This window comes from Megalops cyprinoides, chromosome 13 (genome assembly GCF_013368585.1).
Source record: "Megalops cyprinoides isolate fMegCyp1 chromosome 13, fMegCyp1.pri, whole genome shotgun sequence".
Taxonomy (NCBI): Eukaryota; Metazoa; Chordata; class Actinopteri; order Elopiformes; family Megalopidae; genus Megalops; species Megalops cyprinoides.
In genome coordinates, this window is record NC_050595.1 from 26,124,239 (window position 1) to 26,136,405 (window position 12,167).

The window sequence follows — 12,167 nt, forward strand, 5'->3', positions numbered from 1 at the left end:
GGAAACCCGACTCTTGTGCAAGCACAGGCGCGCACGCACACATGCAGCAAGCGCTCGCGTTCTGTGAAAAAACACCTCACGCACACGGACACGGGCTAACAGATAAGCGCTCTCCCCCTCTCTCTCTCACTCTCCGTGCTGCTGATGCCGGGTGCCCGTTATAAACGCGGCGTGCGAGTTGGCCGGGTCCTACAAGCGGCGAGCCGCCTTCCCAGAAGCCCCGCTTCAAAGGGAATACGTGAGACGGCGGGGAGGGGGCGGGCGCAATTTAAATTCTGCCGGAGTAGGCTCTCGCTCCGGGCGCAGCTCTCCAGCGCCGGGCTCCGGAGTAGAAAAACATCACACCGCGCGTTAAGCACTGCCGCGCGCCCGCTCCGCGGCGGCGTTGGACCGTTCTAGTAAACAGCGCTGGCGCTCAAGCGCGCCGGCGCTTTTGTTTTTGCGCGGCGGAGAGGCGCGCCGTTGCGCCGATGCCGCGAGAAAAGCGCAGCTCATCCACACGCACCGCATGACTGCGCAGACCAACCGCTCACAACTCGTACGTCGTGCCCCTTTTTTAGAGGCCAATTCAGACCAAGCTAAGATTGCCGTGTCGGCGGTCAACCGACGTATTGCCACATCGCTGCAGACTGTACTTGCACAACCACTGCAGACATCTGTAGGAAATGGAGGCGCAAGCTATATAAATACGCTGTGATGTATAGCGCGAGGAAAGCACTGCAAGCAGGAGGCTATATTTATATTTCCCAACAGTCACAGCTTAGCTTTCAAAATCGAGGATGATTTCCTGCAGAGGAGAACTGGGGAGGGAGACGTGGTCCTGTGGAATTTCAACCTCCCCCCCCCAACCCCCCACCCCCTGGTGGAAGTCATTTGAGGTAGCATTAATCCGAGGAATACCTAATCCGCAGGCGACCAGAACGGACAGTTAAGCCCACGTAAACAAGCTTTTGTTTTCATGGTGTCTGCTCGAGGGAACAACTTCCACAGAGAGAAATGGTGCTCCATACGAAACCAATGCATTTTCAACAGAGCCTTCAGATCTGCAGTGGTTTTTTAACTTGCATCTTAAGACACTAACAGTCCTGCATTTTGCAAAAGGAACTCTCAAGATATTAAAACTATTAAAAGCAAATTAGTACATTTGAGCCACACATCCTGCTTTTGCATGCTGATTTGTATTGCTTTAATTTCACACAAAAGAAACACACAAAAAACATGCAAAATGAGAAAAATTCTGAAGGGCGTTTAATTATCAAGAACAATGTTGGGACCTTGTATTGCAACCATGACTGCTCCAGAACAGCTCTGGGTGGTGATGTTGTGCAATGGTCAAAACACACACACACACACACACACACACACTAAAACGTACACAAGCACAGGCAGATACACATATATAAGGGAATGTGGGCGCACGTGTCAGACTAGACCGCCGCGCTGAGCCAGACAGGCAGCGGCGGAGGATCTGTTTGTGTGCGCCGGCTGCCTCGCGGTGCTGAACCGAAAACCCCACCCCTCCCCGTCCGCCGTTTAACCCTCGCCCCCCTGGCCGGAGCCGGAGCGGCCGGGGCGGCCGGCCGAGCCCCGCTGACACGATGCCAGCGTGGCTTTTCACCCCAGATCTCCCCTCCCGTCGCAATTGGTTTCTAAGAATAGATGCGTCTGCCCCCCCGTCGTTTCTATTTGCTTCTTTGTTGCTAGGGGAACGGGAGCTCGTGAATGGCTAAAGTTACCAGCCACTGAGAAGCCCTAGTGTGGGGGGAGAAGGTATATGGAAAAAAAAGAAGGTTCACAATCGTCTCTTTTGCCTACGCATTCTATTGGTTCTCTGCCAGCGCAAGATTTTGTTTTTTTTTGGGGGGGGGGGGGCTGGGGTGGGGTCAGAAAGGGGGGGATGAGACGGTCAAGCGAGGCGCAGGGGTGAGGTGTGAGATGGGGAGGGGGCGGGGGGGGGGGGGAGCAGAACACAGAGATCTACACGTGCACACACCCACTAGGGCAGACAAAGGAACGCCGCTACCCAGTCGCCCTTCGCTAACGCACTGCGGGGCGCGCGGAGCCCCTCGGCCGACAGAGCTGCACCCCGGCGCCTCGCCCACCTGCACCGTGCCGTACCGCACCGCGACGCGCCGCGGGGTCTCCCTGATAACGAACACTGGCTGCTCATTACCGGCTCTGCCCACATCCGAACGCTGTGCTTCTCCTGAGCGCTCGTCTCAGAGATCAGCGTCTCTTAGGGAGCACCACTGACGAATGCAATTCATTTCCTACACAGTGGCCAACACAAGCAGAATCTTGAATGAGCGCATTTTCGTTTGCACCTTATAAGCTACTGCCTCACTTTGACTGGGAGTTTGCCATCCTTTCCTTAATTTCTTGCTGTGGGTGGCTTCGCAGCACAATTTATAGAGGCTCCTTGAGCTTAAAGACAGTGCCGACGGCTCCTGCCGCAGAGAGGAGAGGGGATGGGAGGAGGGCTGTACCGCTGCCCCGTATCCCCCCGGGTGCCCGTCCCGCGGGAGACTCGAGCGCGCAGACGCTGCCCCACCCCGCGGGAGCCCGCCGGTGCGCGGAGCTCGACTGGGCTGACCTTGGCCAGCCTGCGCTAAGGCTCCACAACCGCGATAAAACCACAACAGCGCACGCGCTCGCTCCGTAAGGGGAAAAAGTGCGCACACTGCACACTCCAGCCGCTCTTACGGGTCACCGCAGACACAGAACAGCCGAACGCCAACATCGCCGCCGCATCCGCACAGCTGTCTTTAACGCAGACCAATCCCGCTTTCATCATCCGAAGCGACTCCCACTCGCTAATGGGCGACTCAAACTCACAGCCCGTCAACTTTAAACCGCTCCCCCAGCCCCTCTGAGGATCACGCCTGTTCTCTCTCATAAATATATTCGGGGGAGGCTGGGAAGCGGGCTCTGGCATACGAGTGAGTTTCAGACCTGCACTTCACCTGCTGCGGCGCTTCGAGACAGGAAGTGGGAGAACATGAAACATCCATCAGAGGAAGCGCGGCGCGCAGCCGGCAACAAAACAAGCCGGTCTATAAATGAACACTAACGACGAGACGCATGCTAATATTAGACGCCGGCGCTTTTTTGTCGTGTCCTCTAAGAGCCGACACAAAAAACAACCTCTTCTTTTCTAGTGGGGGGGAGAGAGAGAGAGAGAGAGAGAGAGAGAGAGAGCGAGAGAGAGAATTCTCTGAAGGAATACAACTAAAACATAAAAGTTTCATGGCTGACACTGATGCAAGGCTCCGAGTAAGATTGCATCATCCGAGAGCGCGCTGTAGCAAAGGTAGTCTGGATGCGGGAGGTCATGCCGGTCTCTGGCTCGCCGTAGTCTTACCAGAGTACTCTTTCTGAAGAACAGTGGTACAGTTTCTCTCCCGGCTGCATGAGACAAGACTTTAAACGACTGGGCTTTGTGCTTTTGTACTCGGACTGTGAAAGGCAGTGGAAGGCACACGTCTGCTGACGTGAAGGCAACCAGTGCTGAACGTGTTAAAATGCGTCTGGATGGCTGGTGTAAATGAGAGCGTGATCTGTTGCTCAACGCGTTCAGCTGACCAATTGTTAAGCGCGGTCGGCGTTCCCTATCCTGCAGCCCCCCTCTCCATCCTCACGCGCTTAGCGTTGAATGCAGCAAGCAAAACTCAAAATCGGCTGCAACACGTAAAACTACACTGCCCCTGCCCTCTCCAAAGAGCCGCTCCGCCGCGGGCTCCGATAGGGAGCGGCGCTCTCGATCCGCGGCTCCGCACACACCGTATTTATAACCTTTAGCAGCTCGTAGTACAGCAGCGGAGACGCCGCCCTCCTCTCCGCCGCGCTCAGCACCCCTTCTCTCTCTCCCTTTGAAAAACGCAGCCGCTTTGATCTTACCGCCGCGTTGCTATAGCATCCAGCTCCCTCTATGAAGCAGCGCTCTAATTCAATCCCATCTATATTTCCACACTTGTGAGATTTAAAAAAAAAAAAAGACGTTCACTGATTTCCATTCGCTCTAGAATGTATCGCTCTGTCTGAGAGGGGGGGGGGGGTATGAAGAAACATGCAGCTCACGAGACAAATCGAATTCATGTCCGAGCATTCCGAAACAGCGTACACGGCGCAAGCTCTAACGCCAGCGTCCGGCTCGGAAAACGCGGGCTTCCGAAAAAACCGACCCGGGGAAAAATGCAGGCGCTCCTTCTCTCCCGCATCCTTTCCCCGCCCTGCCTCAGAGGCCCCTCTGCAGCGAGAGGCGGTGCTGCTCCACATACTGAAGAGGCCAGCCGGTGTTTCAGACAGACAGGCACAGTGCACGCCGAGCAGAATGCAGAGCAGCGGCGCTGCCTCCTCTGTGACGCCGAATGGGGCAGCGTTTACAAGCGTCCGCTCTCTATCCCGCGTGTTATTAAAGCGGCGCTCCGAAAAGAAACGCCTCGATGTAAAAACAGACGTGCAAAACGGTTTCAGCGTTCTAGGGCGATGAATCGTGGGAGCGCGGAGGGGGTCGAGATGTGTGACCCCTCCTCGTGTTCAGGCTATAGCCTTCATAGTGAGAGCCAATGCAAAACAAACACGCGTCATAATCACGAAAATTCACCCATCTGATTGTATCCATTTTTTCCTGGAATTAAGGTTGATGACCCCGTTTTGGGGCCAGCTTCAAGAAGCGGTGCGGTCAAGTCCAACTTGGAATGGAATTTTAACGGTGGTTTGAATCATTCCATATGAAGTCAATCCCCAGCTGACCTCACAGGCCCCCTTTCATTCCAACAGAACTTCCTCACACGCTTGCCTATGGGATTAATGGTTATTACGCAAATTCTGACCCAGGCGACAACACATTCAGGAGATACAGGTGTAGTCAAAGCTGATACTTTAGGGGCACCTATGTGAGGTATCTCAGATACTAAAAATATTAATTCAAGCCAATCACAGAGCAGTTTAGTGAGAAGAGCTGACAAAATGGCATAGCCCCAGATTGGGTCTGTCTTGAAGCAGTTCTCTCAAGATGTTCACCTCAGTCAGTCAGTCCTTCACAGAGAGTTGTAACGTTTTGAACAGCTCTTTTGTAATAACTGCGGGTGTATCTCTCCCGCTTACTTAAACATGACCAACAACAACAGTGCCGTGACACACGAGACACAATAAACCTGAGCCCCAACATAAACTGCAGTGAAAATAACCCAAACAAGCAGATACAGGCATTTAAAAGGCCCATCTCGGAGCCGCTGCATAACACGCCGTAACTTTATCTCCGGCGGCCCTGGCCCGAGACGTGAGGCGATAAATATAGAGAAGGACATTCTGTAACGCTGTGCCACGGGGGCTGCTGCTACCAAAGGAGCCGCAATCTATCACTGCGACGGCCAGGGTAAAAATGGGCTCGTCGCTGTCACGATTGTACATCAAAGTTCCACATTTTAGTCACAATAGGGGCCCCCGCTATTAACGTTCCGTTCTTTTTAAAGTGCGTTTGACCGGCCAGTACGGACTGGAAAAATAGAGTTGTCATTACCTAAACACTCAGACTGATGAAGTGGGTGTGAGTCGCCTGTAGGAGTGGTGGGCATGAACCCACCTTTGCAAACAATGTTCAGTTCCATGCCAGCACAATGACCTTCAAAAGTGAACCGGCCATATAAAATAGTTTATAAGTATTGCTATAGTTTAGCTCAGACATATGTCAGTACAACGTACAAACAAACAAAAAAGAATGGAGACACACTGAACAGTGATGAAATCACTGTGGGAGATGCCACAAGAAAAGGTGTCTGCAGCCAACAGGAGGGGGTATCATATTATATTATATTATATTCCGTATTATAAAACATCATCCACAGTAACTGACTGCAGAGAACAGCATTCATTTTTGGAAATGGAAGGTACGTGTAGGTTGATAAAACTTAAGACATTAAGGGGTCCCCAGAAACCGCTCAGACTTACTGGCTACACATAAAGCAAATTTAATAACTTTAACAATAGAATATTAACTCCCATTACATGGTGACAACTATTACTGGTAATAACCTTCTTAAAGGCACTTAAGAGAATATCGATGGAAAGACAACTTTCAGAGTGTAATACTCACCAAAATGTTGTCCACTTTTGATTGTACAGATTTGCTGAAAAAGAGGAGAGAACAGACACTTAATACAGTTAAACATTAACTTGTATAACATGCTTACACCAGATATATTTATAACACTGGAACATATGTTCTCATGTGTAAAAAGAGACTATGCAGACACTGAACCAAACACTAAACGCCTAATAATATCGCCTGGCTGTACGTGGATCTCCCACACAGAAACGGCTCCTTCAACCGGAATGAACCAGTATTTAATCTATATACAGGTACTGGGAGAGATGTGTCTCAACTTCATAGCAATTCCAAACTGGCAGAGACGTTATGGCACACAGATGAATGGAGCGCGAATGGTTTATGTATCCCATCATCCCCCCCCCCCCCCCCCCCCAAGGCTGGCCTCGCCATTTCTGACAGACACCGATCGCAGTGTTGGTTCTTCTGGTCCTATAAGCTGCACTGAAAATACCATGCTCTTTTCCCCCTCTTGATTTGACCTGATTTCCTCTCGAATGCCTCCAGAAATGTCACGTCAGGACAGAGCAGCCTATTACTGTGAAACGCAGCATATCATATCTTCAGAGGTTACTTGATGGATACAGATTTTCAGACGGCGTGAAATGGGGTTGGGGTCCCACAGGAGCATAATTAATGTAAATACACTGTGCTGTCCGTGGAATCTGACGTTCCCCTCACTCTTCAGCCCAAGTCTGAGTGTTCATCACAGCCATTAATAAATGGCTTAAAGTTCTTGATGTATATTTATGTCTTAATGTCAGTGCTGTGAGTGCCAGAAAATGTGGTAAAACCTGCACTATACATGAAACAACCTTATTTTCAAGGAAAAATTAAACCATTGCATCGCTGACTATGCTTATGAGCAGGTATGGCAATGTGCCGTATTCAAATAGTATTTTCAGCATTCAAGTGATGAATGTTATGGGCAACTTGAACTGGGCATTAACCAAGTCCAACCCTCGTTGGTAGAAGTCAATGCAACGTAAAAGTCTTTACCCAAGCTCATGTGTAGTGAGCTCTCCGGTGAAAAATGGCTGCCAGGTTAGTACTGGTTGTGGTGGTGGCAAATGGTACTAAAATGCTGCAAAATTAATATAAAACTGCAACTCCCTTATTTCTACACTAGAGTCAGTCTAGTCGATGCCATGTTCAGACACCCGTTACGAGTTTGTGATACCTGAGGAAGCTAGTACAAAGAGACTGATGGTAAACAGTTTAGACTGTATGTCACTAACACCCCGTTTCCTCTAAAGTGTTATACCATTAAATTCAGCATGGGTCATTTGAGACCCCACTATCGGGCAGTCCTGTGAAATTTCTGGGCCCATAGCTTATCCTATATTATTTCACTGAGCCCAAGAGTAGGGTTGGGTATCGTTTGAATTTTATCGCTTCAGATTCCGATTCTGCTTATTCTTGCCTATCGCAAGACATCAAACACAGTCTTTCAGATCGACGCCGTGCTACCTTAAATGTTTGGTCAGATTTGATGTGCAACCTGACTTGCAGCTAATTAGCTTCCCACATGCATTGCACTTTGCCTTGTTGTCATTTTGCTTTCTAAAGTGAAGCCACAATTTTGACCGTTTACTGCGGTCCATCTTTCACACTGTTGTGACATTAGCCATGCATGCTAGCTCGTGTTTAACCCTTTCTCATGTAACTTATTTTTATGCTATGTAGTGCGCGTGTTACGTTGCGTGGTTTGTTATGTTTTCATCAGTGTTATTAAGCTTCTCATAGTTTTCAGCTAGCATTTGCGCCATTTTTAATGTTAAATCGTTGTTTCCTCAAAGCTAAAATTAGCTAGAATTTTTCCAATCTAGGGCTCTAATCGCACCAGTTTTAGCGTACGTGCTAAATGGCTAATCACACTGGTGTGACTGTACGCGCGAAAGGCGAAACAAATGGACACATTGTTGCTTTGATGTGTGACAGTCACGTAGACATTTAAAAACCGAAATTCAATTTTTTTTTTACGGGTACCCGGTACTTGGATTCGGTTCTAATTTGGAACCGAGTTTCGGTTCCCAACCCTACCCAAGACTATGAGTGGAGCTGCTGAAGTGCATATACTTTCTATTGTACTGTACTAAGTAGGCAGGACTTAATGACATCACAATAACCAGATGCAGGCTGTAGTCACTGTAAAGCTCTCGAGATATTACAAATCTGTATAAATTATAAACCACTTTAAATAAGGACAACAGAAATAAGGTTTTAAGTTTTCTGTGTTGTCTTTGATAATTGTTTTTAGATCTGTTGTTGATGATGGATGGAGCTTCCTTGTGAATGATTGTTAAAACAATCAAGTAGGCAATGAAAAATAAAGCTTCCAGACTTTTCTGGAGGAACAGGTGCTACTTATGTATGTCCAGATTGTCTGAAATGGGAGGGTCGTTGTCTCATCTCTCCTTACCCGCAACAACACCCAACATTTACTGGACACAAAATGGAGTCGACTCCACAGTGGAAGGTTTTCATCACTCTACGGCACAGTATGTCTCGAGTTAATGCTGTAGGCAGGTACTTCTATGCTGTCATTTCTCTTGGGAGTAGCTCCTCCCAGGTATTCCTAGGTCTTATGGAGGAGACGAATGTCACGCTAATCAAGGAGGCTTTTCGCAGTTCACACGCTAACCTTGGAATTGCCTGGGTACGTCATACAATGCTAATCGAAAAGGGGTACGTGTGAGATATGGCAGGTAAGACCAGTCTGTTACTAGGTAAGCCTAGGCAGGTCAGAATAATAAGGCTGTTACTATGTGAGACTGGGCAGGTCAGACTAATTAAGGTTGTTTCTAGGTGAAGAGTGGGAAAGTGAGACAAATGCAGAGTCTTACCTGGTAACAACGCATTACAAGACTCGTTAAGCTGTTACTAGGCGAGACTGGGAAAGTGAGTGGTATTAGACCGTTAAAAGGGGCATTTTGGCCAGATAAGACTCACTAAGCCAATTTTCGGTAAGACTGGGGCAGCGAAACGAGGCTTGTTAATTAAACTGCTGTTACAGGTTGTGGCTGGGTAGGTAACAGCAGATACAAAATTCCTGTTGCAAATACCACCGCTAACCATTTTGTCCATATTCAACAGGCGTTAAATATCTCTTTCTGGTCACATACAGCGACACCTGACTGGGCATTACTTAACCAGCTAAGCCTTTAATCACTTAAACCAAGCTGCAACCGCAGCTAGACCAGTTTACCCTTGATGAGAGATGGGGAGGGGGTTTTAGTCACCCATCATGTCACAGTGCAGATCAGTCGCATTAGTGATCAATCTGCTCTTTAATTAAACACAACAAAGCCCCCCGCATGTTGCTTTTGTACAGGGATTTTCTCCATCTACTGTGGCTGAAAATGAAATAATGAACAGTTAAAACCTTGGTTTTACGTGGGATGTGCTTTTTTTTTTTTTGGATTGATGGGACACAAATAAAAACCCTCGAATGAAAGTTTCTCGAAGCGTGAGATGACCGAGTCAGCGTACGTCAATAGGCCTCACCTATTCCCACCTCTGCGTTAAAACTGGACTGACCAGGCGCCGTGTCAGAATCGCAGGCCGGCTTAAAAACCACGCCCAAAAAACATCACTTCGGCTTACACTGCCGCAGAGCGCAGAGTGAGGCTTCTGGTCACAGCACAGAAGGACAGGCTTCATCCACAGATAATGCGGTGTGCAAATAAAAATGCACAGAGCAGCCTTTAATGTTACCACCCTGTTCGTTTTTTTGGGTTTACTTGTCTTGTTGATCAGCTAGACCATGTGAACCCATCCGGCCTCTCGAGCACTACTCCTCTCCCTACACCCATCTCTCCTTCGAAGAAGCAGGTGACGATGAGACTGTTTGTTTTCGTACCTCTCCGAAACTTCCTCTGTATCCCCGTGACTGTCCCCCCCCCCCCCCCTTCTGCCGTTTCGCTAACACGGCCGAACGACTGCGGTCAGGCACGGGCTCCGGGCTCGGGCTCAGCGGCCCGGTCAAATGGAGTCACGCCGCCGCGCCTCCAAACGAGCAAGCGGCTCCAGGGCCGCCGCAGTTACGCACCAAGTAAACACTTCAGATCATGAGAAATGCCCGTGATTCATCTCCACAAATTACCATGGCCAAAAGGAACCACAACTGTTTGCCTTTCAAAACAATGGCAGGTCTGGGCTATGTTCTATATGATATATTGGTCTATGCGTCAATACATTCTAAAACAAACGAACAAAAAAAAAAAAAACGCTAGTAAGCGTGTGGCTAAGAGCTCCTCCACATGGATGAATCACCAGAGGAGCTCTCCCTTTATATGGCTGGAGTCGGCAGGAAATTCTGAGAAAATGATGAAAGTCTATTAAGACGGAACAGAAAGGTTTGTAGAGTGAAGGAAACATTTGCCCACTTTTGTCCTGGACAGCCCTGAAACTAGCAACCGATTCATCAGAGCGCTGCAACAGAAAGGCACAATTGTGGTACTCTCGGCTCTCAATTATGGTTCACACAATTGAATCGCGAATGCTTGAATATTAGTGCAGGAGACGCTGTATAAAGCATCCGTCTCTTTTCACTCAAGGTTTTTCCTCATTTCCCCAGCCCGGGAGCTGCTTTCCCCTCGGTCCACACAGCCCAGCCCGTCCGCCCCCCAGACTGCCCCAGATGTCCACCCCTGCACTATTTATAAAGAATGTAAACACCCGGCCAGCAGGAAGGGGACAGCCCTGGCTGCTCGCTGTCTGCCTCCTCAATATGGCCGCCTCGGGGAGAAAGAGGATTGCCTGCGATTCCTCTCTAAACCCTAGCAACCGCAGACGGCGGTGCGCGGGGATGGCTGGAACATCAAAGCCGTTTCTATTCTGAATGACCCACGTGGACAGGGGCGGGGGGCGGAGGGGGGGGGGCGGTGAAGACATGGCTGCTGCTCTCTCGCGTTCCGCGCCCGGAGAGCCGCCCCTGACTCGCTCGCGGCGCGGAGCCGCTTCGCCCCTTGTGTCACCGTCTCTGTCCTCATCGCCTGCTTCATATAGACTGCAGGGCAGGCCCAGTAACGAGCGCGAATCCACACCATTATCACAGAGCTGCTGCTTCACGGTGCTGTAGCACACACGCTAACGGCATGATATACACTTACACGGTATTTCTGCTTACACTGACACTTTTTATTTATCAAAACCCTGTCCTATGTGCATTACAACCCCAGACTTGTAATTTTAAGGGAAAAAATATTTAATTGGGTGGAATTACTAACATATCTAAACAAAAGTTCATGATACAAAATTCACTTTGTAACCAAATACACAGTATTATACATTATCCTGTGCAGTGCCAATGTGCTACCCTCCACCCAACAGAGGAGTGGTCTCTGGTTGTCTTTCTGTCGGTGTGTTCCTGTGGGTGTTCGACGATAGTCTCGCTCAATTGAAACAATCGTTTGCTGCTACCACAGCAGTCAGAAGGTGCAGGCCTCCTTTCCCCCCGAACCCCATACGGGGCCAGCGTCTGCCTCCTTGGCAATGGCTGAAAAGCCAGAGGGGTTTTGTCCAAATTCATGTATTTAAGGAAATCTGTCCAGCACTCGCTTCTAGGACACATGTGTCCAGTGTTCCACTGTCCCAGAAGGGTCAACTTTGACCATCTGCACCTCCTGGATGGTCCCAAATTCTCACTCATAAGCATATTTATGGATTTCCTAAAAATCAAAAGGCGGTGAAGGCAATCAGCAATTGGTTTTTCACAAAATAATCCTTGGCTGAGTATTTTAAGGCCCCATTAGTTTTACATTAATAATACATTATTAACTTCTATTTAAGTTACTAAAACAAATACATTTCTGGCAGCCCTTGTTATTAACACTAATTAACTGCTCTGCAGTGCTTGTTGTAAAGACCACATTAGCCATTCCTTTACAAACGATCAAAAAAAAAAAATCAATGATTCCTTTAAAGTACTGTCTGGCTTGTTTTGCCATTGCTGTCCAAAAGTTTTTAAAGAGGCGAGTGATGTCGACTTCAGGACAGGTGATAATGGTTAATGTTTTAATGATGCATTAATTAATGGTTAATTAATGTTATCTTCACA

At 48.7% G+C, this 12,167-nt stretch overlaps 1 protein-coding gene across 2 annotated transcripts in view; it reads right to left on the reverse strand.

Moving 5' to 3' along the window:
- The window catches only part of LOC118787829 (DNA-binding protein RFX7-like), a 41,733-nt gene that overhangs the window by 14,524 nt on the left and 15,042 nt on the right, over positions 1-12,167 (reverse strand). For both annotated transcript variants that reach the window (XM_036543531.1, XM_036543530.1), the window contains exon 2: positions 6,095-6,128. In XM_036543531.1, the coding sequence (XP_036399424.1) occupies positions 6,095-6,128 (34 nt within the window). The remainder of the gene's footprint in view (positions 1-6,094; positions 6,129-12,167) is intronic.